This window comes from Eptatretus burgeri, chromosome 14 (assembly GCF_056783735.1).
Source record: "Eptatretus burgeri isolate ZD-2024b chromosome 14, Ebu_testis_v1, whole genome shotgun sequence".
NCBI lineage: Eukaryota > Metazoa > Chordata > Myxini > Myxiniformes > Myxinidae > Eptatretus > Eptatretus burgeri.
Genome location: NC_140974.1, coordinates 45,708,539 through 45,731,944, shown reverse-complemented (window position 1 = coordinate 45,731,944; position 23,406 = coordinate 45,708,539). Strand labels below are relative to the sequence as shown.

At 42.2% G+C, this 23,406-nt stretch overlaps 2 protein-coding genes across 10 annotated transcripts in view; one reads left to right on the top strand and one right to left on the bottom strand.

Moving 5' to 3' along the window:
• ASCC2 (activating signal cointegrator 1 complex subunit 2) overlaps positions 1–23,406 on the bottom strand; it is an 84,362-nt gene that overhangs the window by 46,726 nt on the left and 14,230 nt on the right. The gene's annotated exons all lie outside the window — the stretch shown is intronic.
• On the top strand, positions 43–23,294 carry DOLK (dolichol kinase). Of its 9 annotated transcripts, none has more exons than XM_085854619.1 (6): positions 43–117; positions 8,971–9,304; positions 11,210–11,454; positions 13,092–13,333; positions 21,119–21,558; positions 21,836–23,294. In XM_085854619.1, the coding sequence occupies exons 2-6, from the start codon at positions 9,004–9,006 to the stop codon at positions 22,144–22,146; spliced, it is 1,539 nt and encodes a 512-aa protein (XP_085710745.1). In that variant the 5' UTR covers positions 43–117; positions 8,971–9,003; the 3' UTR covers positions 22,147–23,294. The 9 variants fall into 9 exon arrangements, with proteins under 9 accessions (XP_085710745.1, XP_085710747.1, XP_085710746.1 ...); XM_085854621.1 differs by having other exon boundaries at positions 54–117; positions 8,974–9,304; XM_085854620.1 differs by lacking the exon at positions 43–117 and adding an exon at positions 124–310 and having other exon boundaries at positions 8,974–9,304.

Sequence of the window (23,406 nt, the reverse complement as noted above, 5' to 3'; positions counted from 1 at the left end):
GGCTTTTTTACTTCACGAAGCAGACACGCATCGACTTGACGAATCGCCCCGAGGGTAGCTATACTGTGTAAAACGTACCGCACGGATCGGAGTCTTGTTGCTTCCCACGAGTGATGTGTGAGATTTAAATTTTTTTTGTAAACGTTCCAACCCGAGGTTTCCATGTTGTATAAGTTTCTTCATCGTCCGTTCGCGCACCTGATGACGAACACGTGTTTATGCGTTAGGGAGTCCACAATCTCCGTTCTCCGTTTTAGTTGACCGTAAGCGCGTTCCTCCGTACGGGTGTTCAATGCGAACGACGTCCACCGTACGTACTCGTACCTTCGTGTTCAAGGGATTTACCTTTTTTTTTCCCGTCGCGATCACACCTGTTGTTTTTTCACACGATGAACGTTCTGTGCACGGGGACGGCGTCACGACCTGGATATCGGGTCCGCCGTTCGGTCGTTTGGAGGGTTTGTATAAATCCGTGGTGGTGATTGTTGTTTACCCATTTAACGGTCCACCAGTCGATTGATCTTTATGCATAAGTTGTGACGGTCGTGAGCCAATCCCTGGGATGGATGTTTTGGGTGTTCGTCCCGTCCCTTCAGCATTAATTGTTGGTGGACGTTAAAAGATCTCTCGGTGTGTTTTTAATGAAGAGTAGGTGAGCTATCGCCGGCATTCTGAACGAATTACAAATCCCTGTACTTGACTGACTGCGTGGAAGGCAATGGCAAACCACCCAGCATAACTCTGCACAGAGACAACGCCGCTCTGCAGACAATGGACATGATTACAGAGCGTGAGTTGACAGAGTTGGTCTTTGTTGTCTAAGATGACATTTTCTAGTTTGCAAGTCTAACTAATCCATACGAGGTGACGTGTGCTCCACAATCCTAGTTTTCTTTAATACAGTAAATATTATCTATCTATAATTCCAGCAATGTGTGTGTGTGTGTGTGTGTGTGTGTGTGTGTGTGTGTGTGTGTGTGTGTGTGTGTGTGTGTGTGTGTGTGTGTGACCGCTGTTTCTCGACAACCTCTGGTCCGATCTAATTGAAACTTGCCAGGTATATTGCTGGGAACCTGAGTATGTGCATTTTCAAAGTTTGATATTAATCGGACAAGTGGTTCCCAAGTTATGGCCATTTATTTACCAAACCAATGACAGGACACGTTGCTGCATAGGCGTGGCCGATGGGGAAAGCTGGAAAGGGCGCCATTTGGTTACCAAACCAATTACAGGACACGTTGCTGCGTTGATGTGGCCGATGGGGAAAGGGCGCCATTTAGTTACCAATGACAGGACACGTTGCTTGGCGTTTTTCACCCACAGTTCCAACAATCTCTGTTTGTTTGCCTTTCAAAAGGTTTGAAATTGATCGGACAAGTGGTTCCCAAGTTGTGGCCAAGTTTGAGCGCGTTCCTCATTACGGGTTACAACATACAGACTTCCGCATAGTGATGACTTGCTGTATTCCAATAATTTCTCGATTTTTTTTTTATGCGCATTCATAGATAAACACAATGCCCCAATCCAGTCATCATTTAAGAGAGCGAAGGAACGGCCTGTGTGGTTGTTTGAAAGATTTTTTTTTTTTTTTGCACGTACGGCCACACACTAGTAATTATAATTATAATAATGGCCTGACAGGATGGTCTAGAGTCTAGACTCAATAGGTACGCATACTCGCCTTTAAGCCATCTTGCGTGGGTTTGAATCCTGATCCAGCTATAAACTGTCATCCCATTGTTTCTCATGCAGAGCGATTCATCAATGTGTGTGCCGTCCCTCGGATGGACGTTAAATGGGTGTCCCCTCTACTTGCATTAGTTGGTGGATGTAAAGATCCCATGGTGTCCTTCACGAAGAGGAGTCGAGCTATCGCCGGCACCATCAACAAATTACAAATTTCTGCCCTAACCAGCAGAGGGCATCAGCGGCACAACCGCACCCTCAGACAATGATGCCACCTCTCAGCCTTTGGGCTGTATATAAATAATAAAATAATAAAAAATAATAAAAGTTCCCTTGTAAAGTACTTCAATGCAAGATGAGGCTATTAGGCCCATCAAGCATGCACTATGATTGCCAACCTTTATTTCAGGAGCCACCTGTATATAGACTACTTATTTGAATCCTCCAATTATACCCACATTGTGGGGTCAGCTGAGAAAACGTTTTTGTCCCAAGTCTCTGACAAATCAGCTCGCCTGCCTGCTCTGCCATTCATCTGAACGAGATTTGGGCAGGAATTTGTAATTTGTTCAGCGTGCGAAAAATAATTCATCACATTTATAACTAGAATGGCACTCGGTAGAACGTACACCTCCATCAGGCTGAACAGTTTGTTTTGTATCCCACTGATAGTCTGGACCTGCATCCGTAACTTAACCAAAATCTAATTGGATTGTTATTGTCACCTAACCAACTCATCCACCAAGTTTTGTCATAATTCATTGATAACCTTTTGAGATATCATGTTATTTTGCTTTTTTACCCCATCTCTCAAAATATAGGGAACCAGTAACTCAACCTTGGAGCTGCATTTGGTCTTCAATTGTGGATTCTGTCTCTAATTTTGTTAACAAAATGTGCACCAAGTTTAAGTTATCTGTAAACAGTTTTAATGCATGGTTTAATAGAGTTGTGGAAGACCTGGATAATGGGATTGACTTTTTTTAGTAGTCGGGGCTTGCTTTCACTTGGACGGTCTAAACCAGTGTTGAACAAGCCGAGTGTTCGTAAAGACATCCGGGATCTCCATGATGGCTACGTAATAGCTCCAGCGGATAAGGCTGCTAATAAGTTTGTTTTAGTTTGTAAAGAGTTTTATGTGGAGGTTTTATTAATTGATACGGTTACTTTCACTTGTGTAGGAAATGGCACATACGTTCCTTGTCATAAGTCAGTCCAAGATATTATCTCTGAGCATCAGGAAGTTTTAGTGAATAATTTCGGTATTAAATGTAAAGAGGTAAATCTTTGTCTTCCTCGGCTTTTCTGGATTCGTAAGCTTCATAAGAACCTGCACAAGTATAGGTTTCTAGCGGGTACCAGGCAGTGTTCCACCAAGCAGTTATCGGTTGTAGTTTACTCATGCTTACAAGTTGCTGGAGAACAATTCAGGAAATATTGTTCAGCAATTGAGAAGAATTTTGGTATTAACACTTTCTGGAGCATTAATTCTTCTTTAGAATTCTTAGATAGAATGAGATACCTCAATATCTAATCAGTTGAAATTTTTGATTTTTTAACTATGTACAAACTTTGATTTAGTACTCATGAGGGTTTCACTCTTCAAAGTAATTGACAAGGTTTTGAACTTTTTAAATAAGTTTTTATGTGTGAGGTTTGATAGAGCATTCTTTTCCAAAAAGAAACACTCAAGTTTTCATTGCTTTGATAAGCAGAAGTTTAAGGATGCTGTTAATTTCATTTTATTTAATACTTTTGTGTTTTTTTGTGGGATAATGTTTCAACAGGTTTAGGGTATTCCCATGGGTGAGAATTACAGTCCCCTACTAGCAGACATTTTTCTTATTTTATGTGAAGTTTCATTTCTGCAGAAACTGATGAAGGAGAAACAAATTAGGATTAGCGAAAAAATTATGTCGTACATGTTATATAGATGATACTTGTGTGGTTAAGTATAATTGTTTTGATAAGCAGCTTCACAAGATTTATCTAGATAGCCTGATTGCAAACAGGAGTGGTAATGATTGTGCAGTTGCTGGATCTGGATGTGTTGGTTAGAGTTGGACAGAATGGTTTTAGTGCAAATGTGTATATCATAAAGTTTATGATTTCAGTTTCCTGGTAATCTTTCACACCTTTCCATGTAGCAATGTACCAATTAAAATGGGTTACAATGTCTTTTCATCGAAGCTACTTAAATTTGTAATAATTTGTTCAGTGAAGGATGATTTCGTGGAACGTGCTGAGAAGATTTTTTTTCCATCATGTTAAACAGAGGATATTTGGCTGATTGTTTGATCGGGTCTTGTGAGAATATCTTTCGACTCCATCACCTTTTATTTAAGTTTGGTTGGTTTTACTTAAGTTTGGTTGGTTTTCATGTAAACAAGTTCCTATTGCATTGCATTTGACATAATAATAATGAATTAATTATTTTAGTGAGGTAAATTATTTAATTAATATTATTGATTAAACATATATATATATATATATATATATATATATATATATATATATATATATATATATATATATATATATATATATATATGTGTGTTAAATTATGGAGGTATTTAGAGAAAAAGAAAATAAATATTATTTATGAAATATAGTATAAAATATAAGCATTAAAATAATTTGTTGGTGCTTGCTAGGATATACAGTGCAGTATGTTAAAATTGGTTGTTGATGACAGTTTGAATATTTGAATGACAGTTTGAGTCTATGGTTAGATGGAGGTGCTGTGTCATGGTCATGTCCACAAGGTAAAGTGTTTATCGCTTAATATATTTGAGATGCATCAGTAGTTTACGATAATGCATGTATACATGGGTACACCGGGGCATGGTAAAGCAGAGTCATGTGACCCGCCCATGTTCCGATGCTGTGCTGTGCTGTGTTGTGCCCGTGTCCAAATTAAACCTGTTGTTCCCACTTCAGAGCCTTCATCCCTGTCTATCGAGTACATTACAATATTATCATAGAAAGTGGTGTCTGATTAAAGTTAGTCATATGTAGTAATACTTTAAATGAAAGTTATAATTAAATAAGTTTGAATAAGGATATTGAATTGCTGTGTTGATTGACTGTCTGGACACAACTTTGAGGTTGTGGATCCATTGATGTTGTGTTATCTAGTCATGTGGATCTGAGACCGGGGTTGTGGATCTGCCGTTTGGAGACGTTCTGGGCTGAAAGGATCGAAACCTCGATGAAAAACGGTGCCCAGCTGATGATCTGGGGAGTTGGGAAATGCGTGTGTGTGTGCGCGTGCGTGTGTGTGCGTGCCATTTTGTCTGGCTTCCTTCTTGGTAGCCTGGGGCTACATTGGGGGGGGCTACTTCTTGGGGCTACATTGCAGTAATTGGTCTTTATTTTTTATTATGAGGAATCACTTAAAAAAGAGATCTGGATCTTCACCAAAATCAATTTGCCTTTCTCATTGAAACTACAGGTAAGGGAGTTTGGCCAAGGTTCTTACATGCAATCGTGCAACCTTTTGCTATCGATAGTAGATACCATGGGATATTTGTTCTCCACAACCTACTGTAGATGCAAACAGGACAACCAGACTTAGAACTCCATCCGAGGATTACATGTAACCGAGATGCAAGTTGATGTACTGTCATTGTGTTACGGATTTGGAAGACATCTGCAGACAGACAGTCAGAGTCGCTGAGCTTAGTTATTTAGATAAGTATGTGTTTACAGTTCGAATCCCCCCTTTGTCTAATGAGAATTACATGTGTGCTACGAATTATTGTATAGTCAGGTTTATTAGATATTTTAACAACAACAACTACTACTACATCCGCTACAACAACGGACCGTCACCTCGTTCCACCGGTCGCCATTGCCCATGTGTTTTTGGCTGAGGACGTGGGCGGAGCCTTCGTCGCCTCGGGTCGAAGTTCCGAGGAGGAGCAGAGAGCGTTTCCTCCAGCCAATGAGCGGAAGGCGAGCGCCACACGCGTGCCCCAGCCAATCGGGAGGCCGCCACGAGTCGCCTGACAACCTACCAGCCAATCAGGAGGCGAGTGGCGGGGAGAAGAATCCCCTCCCTCCTCAAGAGGAGGAGTGTGGTTGTCTGGACCAGCGTTCAGCAGACTGTGATCGTGGCGATTGCGGTGCAGTCTGTGGTTGGCGACGAACGTTCAGCAGACGGTGATCGTGGCGATTGTGGCGCGGTCTGTGGTTGTCGATGAGCATTCAGCAGACGGTGATCGTGGCGATTGCGGTGCGGTCTGTGGTTGTTGACGAGCATTCAGCAGACGGTGATCGTGGCGATTGTGGCGCGGTCTGTGGTTGTCGACGAGCGTTCAGCAGATGGTGATCGTGGCGATTGCGGTGCGGTCTGTGGTTGTCAACGAGTGTTCAGCAGACGGGAATCTGTGGGGATTGCGGTGCGGTCTATGGTTGTCGACGAGCGGTCTATGGTTGTCCTCTCAGGCCGTGCTTCTCAACCGGTGGGCCGCGGAGCCCTCACAGGTGGGCCGTGAGGTCGGCAGAAAAGAAGAAGTATATTTAAAAAAAAAGGGTCTGATCTTACAGTGTAAGACTTACACGACACAGCTGGAATTCAGCTCGGTCTGTTTGTACTTCCGTCTTTCCGAAACCGTGTCGCGAGCGCGCGCGCGAGATAGATATATTGAGTCATTTTGTGCTATGTACGTCATGTTTATGCAGTTAAGTGGTCGTTTACGCGCGTTCGATCTACATGTAGCTGTGATGTGAACGTACTATATCCGTGTGTATTGTGCACGTGCGCATATATACGGTGTGTGTGTGTGTGTGTGTGTGTGTGTGTGTGTGTGTGTGTGTGTGTGTGTGTGTGTGTGTGTGTGTGTGTGTGTGTGTATGCATGTACGTGACTTGTACTTAGTTCATGCGTTGACGAACTTGAATTTTTTGTAAACTTTTCAACTAACGCGGATAATTTCTTGAACCGAAAATGGATCGATTTTTGAAACGAAAGTGTGATGGAGAAGACAAATCTGCTACGGTGAAATCTCAAAAGGTTGTGGTGAGGAAATATGACCCCGATTACATTAAATATGGATTCACGATGGCAGGCAGTGATGTTGAGCCAAAAGCACAGTGTATTGAATGTGCTGAAATCCTGTCAAACGAGGCGCTTAAACCGTCAAAGCTTCAGAGACACTAAAACACAAGACACCCGAATAGTGCAGGTAAGCCAAAGGAATATCTTGAGAGGAAAATGGCTGGACTTCAGGCACAGCAGAAAGTGATTACAACATTTACAACTCAGTCAAAATCAGCATTGAAAGCCAGCTACGTGGTTGCTGCTCATGTTGCTCGTAGCAAGAAAGCTTTCACAATCGCGGAAGAGCTTATTTTACCCAGCGCTGTCGATGTGTCGAGAAATTCCTGGAGAGGCAGCTGCAACCAAACGTCAGTCCGTATCACTCTCTAATGATACTGTGATGAGAAGAATTGTTGAAATGAGTGATGACATTGAATGCCAACTGGTGGAAAAAATAAAGGTATTTTTCCATTCAGTTGGATGAATCTACTGACATTGGCAATAATGCTTTATTACTAATTTTCGTGAGGGACTGCGGGGACACTGATGTTCATGAGGATCTACTGTTTTGCAAAGACCTTCCCACAAAAACAGCTGCAGATGATGTGATGCTCTGCCTTGACAAATACTTCACTGACAAGAGTACTGATTGGAAGAACTGCGTAGGTGTGTGCACAGATGGTGCTGCATCAATTACAAGAGTCCATCGTGGTGTTGTAAAATAGATCCAACAGAGGGTGCCAGATGCCAAGAAGACCCACTGCTTCTTACATAGAGAAAATCTGGCAACAAAGCAGATGTCACCAGAACTGAATGAAGTCATTAATGTTGCTGTTAAAACTGTGAACTTCATCAAGAAGAGTGCACTCAACTCAAGGTGTTTTTCTGCACTGTGTGAAAGACTTGATTCTGATCACTTGCAGCTTCTGTACCACAGTGAGGTGAGGTGGCTTTCAAGAGGACGTATGCTTAATCGCCTCTTGGAACTGAGACATGAAGTCCACATGTTCCTTGAAGAGAAACACTCACCACTTGTTGATCATTACAGTAATGATAACTTTTGTGCCAAATTGGCTTACCTGTCAGATGTGTTTGACCAGTTATAAATCAGCTCAACATATCAATGCAAGGTAGGAACAGTTCAGTGTTCTTGGTTGCTGACGAAATTGAAGGCTTCAAGAAAAAGCTTGTTCTTTGGAACAGAAAAGTGAATGATGGACGACTTGAGATGTTTCCACTTCTGAGTGAAACTTTGGAATCCACTCCTCATACAGACACATCGGGGCTCATAATCCAGCATTTGACCGAATTATCACAAAAAAGTTTGCAGACTACTTTCCAGAGGACCCAAGGCAAGGAAACCTTTGGATTTTGAACCCTTTCTCAGTGGATCCTGCTTCAGAAGATGTGGCCTTGTCCGTTGTACTTGAAAATGAACTGATGGAACTTTCTGCAGACAGTAGTCTGAAGCTTCAGCATGCACAAGTCGACCTTCCTTCATTCTGGATATTGGCAAGCAGTGAATACACTTCTTTGTCAAAGCGTGCCATCAGATTTCTTTTACCATTCGCCACAACCTGTCTCTGTGAATCGGGCTTCTCGACTGTAACTGTGACAAAATAAAAACACGAAATAATCGAAAAACAGACACTCTGAATGCCACTTTGCGTGTAAGCCTGTCCCCCATCAAACCACGACTTGACCATCATATTTCCAAGAAGAAGCTCAAGTGTCTCATTAAAGGTAAGCATAATGATTTGTTTTGGCATTAAGTTTTATTGGCATTTTTCTCATTCCGATTCTGTATGATGGGCCTCGAAAATTTCCTCAGAGCCAGAGTGGACCTCGAGTTGAAAAAGGTTGAGAAGCACTGCGCTAAGGGATCTGTGACCTTTGGAGTTATCTAAGGGTTACGACCTAAATTCCGGGTGTTCAGTGGGAGACGACTCCACTGCTCCACCTCGTGGTCGTTGATCACCACCGAACCCCGGCCCACAACAATTGCACCAGGCCACCAGTTTCAGTTGGATGTTACCATACCAGGGATGTAGCCCAGAATGAATGGCTCAAAGTTGGGCACATTATCACATGACTGTCATAAAAAGTCTACGTTGTAGATTTTCTTCCTGACTGCTTTCATATTTGCCCCTACATCACTTCCTCCCCCACTTTTCTTTACTGGGTAAAGAATTTACTGAGTCGTTAAAATCTTGACATTGACAAATACTGATTGTGTGCAGCAGATTTGAGGAGGTCTCATTGTACCGAGAACGATGGTTCCCGTGAAACCCCATGCAGTCCTGGAGTGTGCCGTGCTGGCAGCCATTTTGGTCTGGTTACATGTCACCAGGAACAGCCCTTTGACCCTCTCGATGCTCGTGTCCCTGCCGAGTGTCTTTCTGGGCCAGGCCGCATGGGACGCACATGGCCATCTCGGTCTGCGCTGGCGTAGTGGTGCAAGCTGTGGATTGGTGGCCGGTGGCTTCCTCGGGCCTGTAGTCATCTTGTCAGCGTCTCTGTCACCCATCGACGGCATCGCTGCTCTTGTTGCTGTCTGGGTCTCTGCACTTGGTGGTCAGTGTATTTTTTTTTTTAATTTGCTCTGTTTCTCAAGAATGTTAAACCACATGAGCATTTTAATATCACCAATAAAGATGTGTTATCATAAATGTATCGGCCATTTTGACTTTTGAAGTTTTTTTTTTTGTTTTTTAATTTCTTGAAAAGTTTTTGAAGTTGAACTTTCACTCCTCATGAGCTTTCTAGACTCAATTGTCCCTTTCATGTGAAAGTTTTGATCGGTCTTTGTATTAAGACCAGTGCATGCCCATAGATGCGTGGCCATACGTGCAAACCCCGTGCCAGAAACAACAACCACACAAGCCGTTCCTTCGCTTTCACGTGCCCGTACGTGCATGGCTGTATGTGCAAAAAAAAAAAAAAAAAAAATATATATATATATATATATATATATATATATATATATATATATATATATATATACTTTACCGGGCGTAGTGGCGTGCGCCTGTAATCCGGCTACTCGGAGGCTTGGGTTGGTGGATCGCTTGAGGACGGGAGCTCTGTGCTGGGCCAAGCTATGAGAGGGTGGAGAGCATTCTGGAATCATGGCAAAACCCAATCCTTATCCTTGTGTCGTAAGAGGCGACCAGGGTTGCGTCAGGAAGGGCATCCGGTGTAAAACTTGTGCCAAATCAGTATCCGGATAATAACGGATGATCCGCTGTGGCGACCCCTAACGGGAGCAGCCGAAAGACGAACAACAACATATATATATATATATATATATATATATATATATATATATATATATATATATATATATATATATATATATATATACTTTAAAACCGCTTGCCAGAAACAACCACACAGGCTGTTCCTTCGCTCTCGCGTGGCCGTACGTGCATGGCCGTACATACATGCCCATACGTGCGTGGCCGTACATACAAAAAAAAAATTTCAAACCGCGTGCCAGAAACAACAACCACACAGGCCGTTCCTTTGCTCTCGCATGCCCATATGTGCATGGCCGTACATGCAAAAAAAAAAAACTTTCAAACAACTACACAGGCCATTCCTTCGCTCTCATAAACGACGACTGGATTGGGGCATTGTGTTTATCTATAAATGCGGATAAGAAATCGAGAAATTATTAGAATACAGTAAGTCATCACTATCCAAAAGTAGTGTGTGCCCGTACGGAATGTTCACATCATTCCACGAATTATCGCTTGCATTGAAGTAACAACTGCTGTGATACTTATACACACAGAGTTAATTAAAATCCAAATTAAAATCAAGTTTACCTCCCTGTCTTTGCTTGCCATGACATTCGCTGCCATTTACCATTGGCACTCCTACCCCACAGTAACTGAGGCACCGATCGATCCCCATCGTAACCAGCACGGAACGTGACGTCATCGTCGGCCGGCCGCGCACCGGCCTACGCAGCCACGCCCACGCAGCAACGTGTGCTGTGATTGGTAACTAAATGGCGCATCGGCCACGCCTACGCAGCACGTGTCCTGTCATTGGTTGGTAAATAAATGGCCATAACTTGGGAATCACTTGTCTGATTAATATCAAATCTTGAAAAGGCACATCCTCAGGTCCCCAGCATTATAGCTGGCAAGTTTCAATTCGATCGGACCAGTGGTTGTCGAGAAACAACGGACACACACACAGGCACACACAGGCACACACAGGCGCACACACGCACACACGCACACGCGCACACGCACACGCGCACACACACACACACACACACACGCGCACACACACACACATTGCTGGAATTATAGATAGATAGATAAGATTGAGGTTGGTTTGTTGTAATTATATTATAAATTTAACTCTGAGTGAAGGCACTCAATGTTTTGGTTCATTGTTGTTCACCTCGGCAAATATGGGAAATTTTCTCGGTGCTTTGCTGAGCCAATATTCCTGTCTTTGCAGCATTGCAGTCCCGAGTGGCATTCTTTATGGCGCTGCTGTTCATCACATTGTCTGCGGCCATACTGGCTCCAGTAGCAATGGCAACTCCATGGGAGACAGTGGGACACACGATACTGTGGCTTGCGTTGGGACCTGCGCTACCCTGTCTACTCCCCCATGGAATGACGCCAGGCGAGGCGCTGGCAGCAGGCACGGGTCTCGTCATCCTTGCTGGAGAGTGGGCATTGGCCATCGCTACACCAGGGGTGGGGCGCAGGGCAGGGCAGGGGATGAACGTTACTTTTTACCTTGAACATGGTAAATATCAAGTTAATGGATCAATATATGTCTCATGTGGCCTTATAACATAGCATGCCTATGTTGACATGTTCATCCCGCAAAAAGTCAACTCCAGATGACTATATAACCAACTTCATTTAAAAATTTTTTATATGACATTGAGGCTCATAGAAGAGTGATTCATTAACAGATCTTAACAAAACAGATGAATGTTAACAATTACCTCCACGCATATTATGGTTGGTTCAGATGGATAGAGCTACACTTTGTGAATCTTGCAGTTCTCTGGAGAGGATGTTAAATGTTTAATTTCCTTTCTGGAATCACTTAGTGGAATGTAGATAATGTAAAAGAACCCGAGTTGACTCATAACAGCACGCCTTAGTGGAAGGAAGGTAACTATGTTGACCCAACTGATGGATAAGGTAAAATAAGACCTGAGTTATAAAAATATAATTGGAGTGTTATGTTCAGCAAATAATTAAAAGTATATTTATAATGTGGAAAAGACTGAGGCGTGTTGCGATGGTCATGAGGCGGCGGCAGAGGGCAAACCAATTTTTTAAATTGTTCTTCGCTCCTCTCTGGTATCTGTTAGATATTCCCATCATACTATCTTAAAATGTGTGTGGCTGAAATCTGACTTTTTTTGTTTATAATTAACCTTGTCTATCAGCTTGACAGGTAATATCACATTGACAGGTACTCACCGGGCAATCGTTGCTGTGCAGGCAATCGTTTTTGATGTTTTCTTTGTTTGCTTTTATTTTTCTCAGAATTTTTTTAATTTTGCATTGTTTCACTCTTAATTATCCCACTCGCTGCCACCTTGATTTTTCTGCACCTGCATTCAAGCAGGAAATGCATGATTATGTGTTTTGGTTCCCAAAACAATAAATATAATTACCTCCGTGCCCACCTTTTCACCCGTCTGTTTGTTTGTGAGCAGGATATCTCAAAACATTATGAACAGATTCAGACGAAACTTGGTGGACAGGTTCGGTGTGTGACGAGGACGAATTGATTTGATTTTGGTAAAGATCCGGATACGAGATTTTTAAAATTTATTCATTTGCTGAGTGATTCTTCATCATTAAGAGATGGGGCCAAACACGATATATAGCATGATATTTCAAAAAGTTAAGGACTGATTATGACAAAACCAGATGTATGAGTTGGGTAGTTGACAAGAACAAGCCGCTTCGATTTTGGTTCAGGTCTGGATGCAAATACGGCTTATCAGTGGGATGCAAAATGTAAACTGTTCGACCTCGTAGACGTAGAGGTATACGCTCGACCGAGTTCTGTTCTCATTATTGATGCCATTACATTGCTTTGCCTTTTGTAAACAAAAGTCCAGGACAAAAAAAACATCTTCGTTTCTAATAAAGAATAATCCTGCCAGTAAGCAGTTTTATATCAGTAGGACACACCAATAAGAAAGGTTGTCAATTATAAAAACTTTCTTTTCCCGCTACAAGTTGTTTTATGATTGATTTAGGTGCAATATTTTAAGTCCTGTGGCTGTAAAGATTTTCTTCTGTGCAGACAGGGTCCAGTCTCGAAGTTGTCATTTTACTTTTTCCTGTTTTCTTACCGACAGACAACACAGCCCATTACTGCCTTCTGCCTCATTGCGTCTGGTGGAGCAGGAATCATCGGTTTCACGCTCGGCATCTTGAGCAATTATTTAGCCTTCAGACCACCAGGAGTCCGTGCGATGGTTTTCTTTGGCCTTTGCCTTGTCTATGGCCTTGGGATCTGCTGGCCTCTTCTCTCGTACATAAGCCAACAACCTAACCCCATGCGTTGGTTTATGGAATTCTTCACGGGGACGCCTGCGAGGTTTGTACACGTGAAACCTCATAAAGATTGTCCGCAATAGAGTCATTGTAACTCGACCCTTTTCATTTACAGATTTGCGTGCTAGATTTCTGCAACTTAACATTTTGTTAATTTTTGATCTTTTACTTTTATTGATCTCCAATGCTCATTGTGAAAGCTTGTAAATACAATGAAGGATATTGGTAGACATCATTGTATTTCTGCATGAATTACAAGGTTGTTGTTAAGAAAAGGACAAACACATATACGGTAGCTTGGGTTCAAATGAGATTGGAACTTGCATTACTCGCATCATGAACCATAGGTTTATATGGGAATGCTAAACGTGTGAACCCATTTCTGGTTATTTTTCTTAAAATTATTCTACACTAGCAAGGGCTACTGCCGAGGGGGGATGGTGAGGGTTACCAGCACTCCCTGGGTCCAGGTAATTTTGGGGGGGGGGGATTTTTTTTTCAGTGCTCTTGACTTGAACCTGTGTAGCCCCAGCACTTGTGCTAAATCTAGTGGAGATTGGCTGAGCCATTTTTTTTCTATCATTTTCAGAACTACAGAAACATACACACAATACAAATAATTTCCTTGAGGGGGGATTTTGTGAAGGTGGCGAGTAGCTTAGAACCTTGCCCAGATTATGAAGTTCTTACACCCAATCGATATCATAAAAATGGGTTTGGGTAATTTTGGAAGGGATTTTTTTTGGTGCTCTTGACTTAAACCTGGGTACTCCCGACACTTGTGCAAAATCTCGTGGAGATTGGCCCAGCCGTTTTCTTTATTTTAGTTTTTTTTTTTTCCATGATTTTCAGAACTACACAAACATACATACAAATAATTTCCTTGAAGGGGGGGTGCGATTTTATGGTGGTGGTGGGTAGCTCGAACCTTGCCCAGATTATTAAGTTCCTACACCCAAAGTTTGGGGCTTTTAGGTGCTACGCTTCGGCCGTGAAAATAACATACACAAAGTACAAACCCACAAATTTACACACAAACACTTGTAAATATGTATACAGATTCAAAAGAAAAATTTCACGGATGCCATGACAAAAAATTTTGTTAATGATTTTTATTATTGTTCATGTATTGTTTTTTTTTTAAGCATTTTTACCTGTGCACATGTCTGCAGTTTATTTTACCAATCACCATTGACATGTCTATAAATATTTACAGATTTGTGTACATCATGTTTTCCTCAACTCAGCAACCTTTTCTGCCCTTGTCAGCTCATGTTCACCAGTTCTCTTCCACTCTCATCATTACGTTACTAATTTAATTCTCTGTCATTTGATCTTGTGTGAGCCATGAAGTGTCGAAAGAAATTGACTTTTACGATGCTTCTTGATTGGCGTACCTCGCAAAGTCACGTGAATTTGCAGTCATGATCGTTTTGAGGATGTCATGAGCGACACACAAAAGGATGTTAGAAATGGTTAATATCCACAAAATAATGGGCATCAACCATGTCATAGATTCACAAAATGGTTATAGCCTATTGACCCATTTTGTGGTAAGTGGTCCTTGAATGACGAAATCAAATTGCACTAAAAAGCGACAATTTTGTTGTTTTTAATCGAGCACTTTAAGCCTGCTGTTGGCTTATCAGTTAAGTTAGCTGGCTTGAGATCACAGGGTCCTGAGTTTGAGCCCCTGTCATAAAGTAACACTAAGTGGGTTGACACAGCCTGTCATCCTTCTGAGGTGGTCAAAATGAGTACCATCTTACTGGAAACAGGGAGCACTGAATCAGCGGCACAGCTGCGATCCCAGCAATGATGCAACCAGCGGTCACAGGCTGTAATACGAAATAATAATCAAACACCTTTAACGTAAATATAATAACTTCACTTCTTCCAAGTTAAATCACTCTCATTAAGCTTTAGCCATTTAAACTTTGCCCTTAAAATGGGCAAATGTTCTGTAAAAAATGAGTTTTTTTATTTTTATTTTTAACTGATAATTGACTAACAGTATCTTGACTGACAGATCAGAAATTATTCAAACAAAAAGGAAGTTCTCATATGTTATGGCAAAAATAAAAGTGAAGGATCCAGGGAAAGTTTGTTCAGTGCACTATGGATGGATAGCTTATCGTAAAAGGAGGCAGCAAATTGCTTTGCAAGTAAAAAAGAGATGAGGAAAATGGAAAAGCGCTTTTATCCCCGTTAAGGAATTCATCAATGACAGGGGAGAGAGAGAGCCTTAATCTTGGCAGAGTTGTTCTCAATCACGAAATGGAAGTGTGCAGCCTTGTCTTTAGCAAGATACTTAATGTAGTTCGTAATGGTAGTTATGGTTTTATTCAACCGAACATAAACATTCGAACATCGAGAAAAGGGAAATGGATGCAAAAGAGTACATTTTAATATAATGACATTATGTACTAATTATCATACAGATAAAAGCGACATTACAACAAGGGACAGATGAATTCACAAACCGTCTTGATCACTGCAAGCCAAAATGACCAAACCGTCGCCATTATATATGTGATGTATAAACAATTAAGGAAGAATGTGTTCTTGAACGGCCTGTCTCCTGCGCATACTGAGGAATGACGAGTACTGTACATGACGAGCAATGCAAATAAGTTTAATTATCAATTATCATGACTATAATAGCACAAGAGAAGATAGGTGCAATAACAGCACATCATTAGGTGGAAACGGAGATGAGGTAAATTTGAGAAAGGGGGAAACCAGGGTGAATGGAGTTAAAGAAGGGAAAAGGAAAACTCAGCCTGGGTGCTGGGCTATACAAGGTCAAAGAAATAGAGCTAAAAAGTGTGAGTTACCAGAGATCAAAAGGCAGGGGCAGGTGTTCTCATGCAAAATTAATGTAAAACACAAAAAAAGTAGGACAGCAGCTACATTGTATATCAATTCGATCAAAATCAGCAGTATGTTAGTGAAAAGATGTACATGTAATTTCTTTCTACTTTTACAATCTTAGAAGAGGATGTCATAGAAATGGGCGAGTGCAATGTACATTATTAGCCCCCGTTGGACTTAGTCCTAAACGGGGGCCTAAGGATTTGGTCTCAATTTTTGTGTGCATGTGTGCGTGCGTCCACAACCATATCTCGGACATTTATGGACGTACTTGGCACAAAGACAACACGTGATGGTATACATATGCGCGTGATTTTGGTTCACGATGGCATCAAACATGGCCAACTGGTAGCCATTTTAGTTGTAAAAAAAACCCAGTGTCGAACATGTCCTCAACCATTTCTCGGACATCCATTTACCGATGTTGTTCAAACTTGGTACACGGATAAAGAATTAAGGCTTACTTATGCGTGTCGTGTTTTTTTTTTTCTTTCGAGATCTAATCCAAGATGGCCGGACTGGTGGCCATTTTTTATTAAAATGTGTCCCCAACCATTTTTCAGACATGCATGGTCTGATTTTGTTCAAACTTGGCACATGCACAATACATGATGGCATACACATGCACCTCATTTTATTTTATGATCTGATCAAAGATGGCCAACTGGTGGACTGGTGGCCATTTTAGTTGTACATCAATGTGGGCTAGCCCTTTATCTCCGTGCAGCAAAATTGATAAAACAACGGGGACTATGACATTTTATGTCTTTTTTACTTGTTTCAACATGCCAATTTGAGAGAATGTAAACCAGTAGTGAACTGAGGTGAACAATAACAAGATTTGGAGACAGAAGTGATAAGTGGAGCAAACTCACGTGTCCTAAAAAAAAAACCTACTCTGATGCTCTTGCACTTCCTCTCCGCCCTTTTCACTCTATCATTCACCCTAGGTCATCTAATCTTCCATCTGATTGGAAATCTGTCAATATCACAGCATTACATAAAGAGGTGCAAAAACAAATCCCCCAAACAACAGGACTTTCAGCTTACTTCCAATCATCAGCAATGTCATGGAATCCATAATCATAATTGACATAAAATCATTCCTTTTCTCCAACAGCCTCATCTCGGATCACCACTGTGGTTTCAGACCAGGTCACTCCACCTTGGACATGCTGCTTCTAATCACACAACAATGGAGGCCCTCAATGTCAGATATGAGATCAGGCCTTTCCAGACATATCTCGAGTTTTCGATATGGTCTCGCATCCCGCCTTGCTCTCCAAACTGTCTGCCTGTGGCATCCAACGTCAGTTCCACTCTTGGCATCCAACGTCAGTTCCACTCTTGGCATCCAAGGTCAGTTCTACTGACCAACATGTGGCACTCAATGGAATCCTTTCTTCTCCCCTCCCTGTCAAGGCTGGAGTGTCTCAAGGCAGTGTTCTAGACACTTTCCTATTACTAATCTTCATCAATGATCTCTAACTCTCTGGACTATCCTCTTTATCTCTTCGCTGATGAATCCACCCTCTGCCGTAACATTGCTCTTCCCTCTATTCAGATCTCAACAAAATCACAAACTGGTTAAGCACTTGGAATATGTCTTTTAATCCTGACAAATCGCAATTGCAATCTCTCCTTTCTCTTTCTCTTGTTCTTTCTGTGTGTCTCTCTCTCTCTCTCTCTCTCTCTCTCTCTCTCTCTCTCTCTCTCTCTCTCTCTCTCTCTCTCTCTCTCTCTCTCTCTCTGTCTCTATGTCGCTCTGTCTGTCTGTCTCTCTGTCTCTCTGTCTCTCTCTGTCTCTCTCTCTGTCTCTCTCTCTGTCTTTCTCTCTGTCTCTCTCTCTGTCTCTCTCTCTGTCTCTCTCTCTGTCCCTCTCTCTGTCTCTCTCTCTGTCTCTCTCTCTGTCTCTCTCTCTGTCTCTCTCTTTGTCTCTCTCTTTGTCTCTCTCTCTGTCTCTCTCTCTCTGTCTCTCTCTCTGTCTCTCTCTCTGTCTCTCTCTCTGTCTCTCTCTCTGTCTCTCTCTCTGTCTCTCTCTCTGTCTCTCTCTTTGTCTCTCTCTTTGTCTCTCTCTTTGTCTCTCTCTTTGTCTCTCTCTTTGTCTCTCTCTTTGTCTCTCTCTTTGTCTCTCTCTTTGTCTCTCTCTTTGTCTCTCTCTTTGTCTCTCTCTTTGTCTCTCTCTTTGTCTCTCTCTTTGTCTCTCTCTTTGTCTCTCTCTTTGTCTCTCTCTTTGTCTCTCTCTTTGTCTCTCTCTTTGTCTCTCTCTTTGTCTCTCTCTTTGTCTCTCTCTTTGTCTCTCTCTTTGTCTCTCTCTTTGTCTCTCTCTTTGTCTCTCTCTTTGTCTCTCTCTTTGTCTCTCTCTTTGTCTCTCTCTTTGTCTCTCTCTTTCTCCCTCCCTTTGTCTCTCTTTCTCTTTCTCTTTCTCTCTATCTCTCTCTATCTCTCTCTCTTCCTCTCTCCCCCTCCCTACCCCCATCTATTTTCTCAACAACCCTCTCAAACTCCTGGATCTCACTCTCCGCCATGATCTTTCTTGGGGAAACGACATTTCAAAGTTGGCATCTTCCATTGTACAAAGTCCTTCCTTGGCACACCTGAACTACTATTCACCTACAAGGCCTTCATCCACAGATTGATGGCACTCCCCTTTGGGCTGGCTCCCTTGCCTCATATGTTGCTCAGCTTGATGCTGTGGAAACTAAGGCCATCAAGATCATTGGAATCTCCTACGATGAAGCTGAGTCCATGGGCTTATCACTTTGTCATCGCCGACGGGTCAGTAGTCTGTTTGTCTGTCTTGCACCTCCTATCTGGTCTTGCACCCTCTGCTCTTTCTATGCTTTGTACCCCTCCCCCCTCTAGGTTTCTGCAGGGTGCATGTGGTCCACCAGCAACCCCCCCACCCCCTAGTGAAACTGCCAAAATCCAGAACCACTGGTCACCTCCACTGATTTGTCCTCTGTTTTTTTGTCCTGCCTGTGAAACCAACTTTCACACACTCTTCAATCTCATTCCTCCCTCCTGGTCTTCAAGACAGCTGTTCTCCACCATCTCAGATCATTCCCAATCCAAAACCACAATATTTTCTACACTCGTTAAACCACCCCCCACCCCACCCAAAATTTTGCTTCTGCATCCGTCTTGTCCATCCCTTGTGTTCTCCCCGACCCCTCATCACTACCCAATCCCGTGTTTGTCCGTCCCCGCCTTGCTGGTGGCATTTTCCCCTTCTCTTTCTGCTGTTCCTTTTATGTTGCATCCTGATCCGTTCTGTGTTCTTGCTCTTCCACTTGCCTTAACCATGTATTCAAGAAATAAAATGATCAAGGACGTCTGATCGTGTCTGATTATAATTTAACCCTTTGAACCCTAGCGGCCATTTTACCAGCCGCTATTTCAACTTCCACATTCCGAAACGGCCAGTCAACCATCTGCGATTCAAACCTCCATATACCCGAGCGGCCAGATTTTTTTTTTTTTTTTTGAGGTAGCCCAGGGTGGGGGAGCCAAAAGTCCCAGGAGCTTCGGGTTCAAAGGGTTAAAACCAATTGTCCAGGATCATCTGGGAAGTGTAAGAGCTGAATGAAGTTTGATAATTCCTCACCAAGCTAAACCAAGCTAATTGCACCACAATAGCGAATGAGTAACACCACATTGATTTGTATGAATAATTTATTATCGTGATATATGAACAGAAACTAAAGAACATAATAGGATTAATAACCAATGACATTCGAAATGTGAGTTGGGTTAATCAATCTCATGAGAGAAGAGAATTCAGAATGGAGGGAGATGCAGCTGTACAATTGAGACGCAAGAGGCTTGAGAGGAGGTCATGTCCAGGTTTTGGAGTTGGTTCATCTGGCCTCAGGCACAGCGGCACACGCTTGGTCCTGCATGAGGTTGAAAGTCGTTTTTTGGTTTGGTGACGTTTCCATCACCATTCGTGAGTCTGCAGTTCAACCACCATTTTCACAGTCAATGCTCAATGATCTCTCTCATGGACGTGATTCCCATGTTCTCCCACTCCCAGCCTCCTCCGAACAGGCCTGAATTATACTCCCATATAGTTTTATTTCTTCCTATCCATCCATCCATGCATCCATCCATTGGGACCATACTCTGTGCAGAGCGTTGGTGCTGCCTTAGCAGTCTCCTTGGCTCTTGGCCGCAATCCTGGACGGGTCGCCACTCCGACACAGGATCCCAGCAAGCTGGCACTCATTTTCCAACCTCGGAAGGATGACAGGCAGAGTCAACCTCACCTGGTATTAATTGAACAGCCGAGTGGGATTTGAACTCAGGACCCTTGGATCCAAAGCCCACCACCATAACCATTAAGCCAACACCAGGCATGTTGTATGAATTAATGCTCATCGGTAATTATTTATTTTTATTCTGCGTCATTTGCTTTTTGTGCCTCTATGCTTATCATAAATTATTTGTTTTCATAAAGGTGGTGTCACACGTTCGCTTCTGTGGTGCAATTAGGCTCTAAATTAAACCATTTGGGAAGTTAAGAGAACTGGTTTTCGCTCTAACTGATTAAACTGTCTGAGCTTGTTTTATCAAAGGGGTCATTGCAAAGTTACACCCAGATGTGCCTGACAATGTGTTTGCTTTTGTCTGACCTTTCTTCCCTCCACCAATGGAGTGACTTGCTATGTCATGCTTTGTCAATTGCATTTCACATCTTCTCTTCCACACGATGCCAACCAATTGATATAGATGTTGTAACTAAACCCTTTTCATTTGCTTGCTGGTAAACAACATAGTGCTCCTCAACTTCACCTTTTGTTCTTTAAATTTTTATAAATATAGGACTGTATCTAATATCTATGGTGTTACCCACCACAGAGAAATATCATTCTGATCCTTCAACAAACGCTGTTTACCTGCTTTATTCGAAATTACATATAATGGCCTCAATGAAATGTGCACTTCTCTTTAGGCCATTTTTGGTACTCTACTGGGTCGTCCTCTTTCTCATCGCTGTCGGTGTCGTCGTGATGACAGCATCAGAGCATAAAAAGGGCGACATTGCATGGAGTGGCCGTGTGGTGGCCATGAGCCACCCTGGCAGCGTGCATCACCGCATCAAGATCATCCGCATTCGTAAAGCCTTCCATGCACTGGCTGTTGCAGCCTACGTACCGGGCCTCGTCTGTGAACCAGGCCTCTTACGATTGGCATCTGCTGGAGCTTTGGCACTGTTTGTTCTGCTGGAGTGCTGTCGTGCGTTAAATATTCCGCCACTAGCAAGATCCCTGGAGGCTGGACTCCGACCTTTTGTGGATTCGCGTGATGCTGGTCGGCTCATCCTCACCCACATCTACCTCCTCCTTGGCCTTTCTGCTCCCATCTGGCTGGCAGCAAGGCAAAGTGATACAGGTGATTGTTTCATTTGAACATGAAAAATGCTAATTATTTCTGCTTCTCTCTTTCACTTTACCTCTTCTTGTTTTCCATTTTCAAATACATTAAAAAAAAAAATCAGTTTTTTTTGTTAACTGTTGTTTGCTGGCTGCCTTGTTTTCATTGTACTTTTTCTTCCACTCTCCATTGCACTGCTTTTTTATTTCTCTTTTTGATTACTTGTTTTCTCCTCTTCTGCTTCCAACCATTCACACTGTTTTCGTGAATATTTTGTTGTATCGCTTTTCACCAGCTCATGGAAGCCTAGCCAGCCTTGCCCCTTATGCGGGCGTCCTTTCCGTGGGCCTCGGTGATGCGGTTGCAGCATTGGCGGGCAGCTCCTTGGGCCGAATACACTGGCCTGGCACGTCTAAGACGTTGGAGGGAACAACTTTCTCCCTGCTCACTCAGCTTGCACTTGCCCTTGTCATTCTCGGTCCAAAATTGGATGTTGTCCTTCCCCTTGCTGCCAGTCTTGGCCTGGTCTGCTTGTTGGAGGCCTTCACAGAACAAATTGATAACATGCTGCTGCCACTCTATCTCTTTGCCCTTTTCACGGTCTGATACGTATCACATGGCATTTCCATGGAAAGAATTGCAAACGAGTTGTTGTTTGGTCTCATAAAATCAGTTAGTGCCAGGTTTTCAAAATGTGAAATGGTCTTCACTTTTCATGTGGCTATCTTGTACAAAATGGCTTTTGAAAAAAAAAAAATCTAATTTTGTTTTCCGATTGCATCCCGATTTGTGACCAAAAACCTGGAATTTTTTGCACAGTCTGATAGAAATTAAAAGGTGTTATGGGGGAAAGGGGAGTTCTCCAAAAGATTGTGATTCTCTCACATGATTGTGATGTCATTTGGAAGTATCGAGCTTCGGATGCGAGGCCGAGCTTTGGTTGTCCCTTAGTCCTAGGATTTAGTCATGGCATCTGATTATTTCTCCAGGCGTTCTTCGTGCCATCTATAAATTATTGTTAGGATTCCAAAGTAAAATGCATTTTTTTCGAACTGTGATATATTTACCGGCTGTTTCCACCCTTTGTTGTTATACACCAAAAATACCTTGATTAATCATCGGCATTTGTGGATGAATCTGTCGTTTGCCAAACTCGGACTCTTGATATATATATATATATATATATATATATATATATATATATATATATATATATATATATATATATATATATATATATATATATATACATACATATATATATATATATCTTCATTGCGATTTATATTTGCTCTAATTAATAACTGATTTGTTTTTTTTTAGCTGTTAACGGTGTGTTTTGATTTTGAACGATGAAAATATCATGTTTCGTTACTTGCAATTCAGTGGTGCAGAAGAGGTATTTTGAGTCAGGGTTTTTTGAATGGAACAGCCTCCTCGGTCTACGATAAATATTCTGTCATTAGTTGATGGGACATGAGCAAAGTCGTTGGTTAAAACCCACAGACAAGAACCAAATATGCAGTTAATTTTGCCATTTACAACCTTTTAAAGGTAATTGTCATAAGTTTACTGTGTTTAGGATGGAGACATAGCTGCTGCTGATGATGTATTTGATATTGAGCTCTGGCATGTGTTGCCAGTGAAATGGCTCATTTAAGAGCTAGCACTTGTGATGCTTTAAAAATGAAAACTTTATGGATACAGCAGATTGTACAACATTGGTAAAATATATGTGTAAGACTGGGATGTGATCACATTGTGCTGTTCATATTTGGTAGTCTCCACCACCCTGAACTATGGTTCAGAATGCAAGAGCCATGGTTAGGAGCGTGGGGTCCATGGTTGGGAGCACGGGGACTGTGG

Excerpts from the sequence above, each read along its gene's own strand:
- DOLK (XM_085854619.1), top strand. The coding sequence starts at position 9,004 with ATGGTTCCCGTGAAACCCCATGCAGTCCTGGAGTGTGCCGTGCTGGCA. Across the intron at positions 9,305-11,209 it reads CTGGGTCTCTGCACTTGGTG|CATTGCAGTCCCGAGTGGCA; the intron begins GTCAGTGTATTT and ends CTGTCTTTGCAG. Across the intron at positions 21,559-21,835 it reads AGCAAGGCAAAGTGATACAG|CTCATGGAAGCCTAGCCAGC; the intron begins GTGATTGTTTCA and ends GCTTTTCACCAG.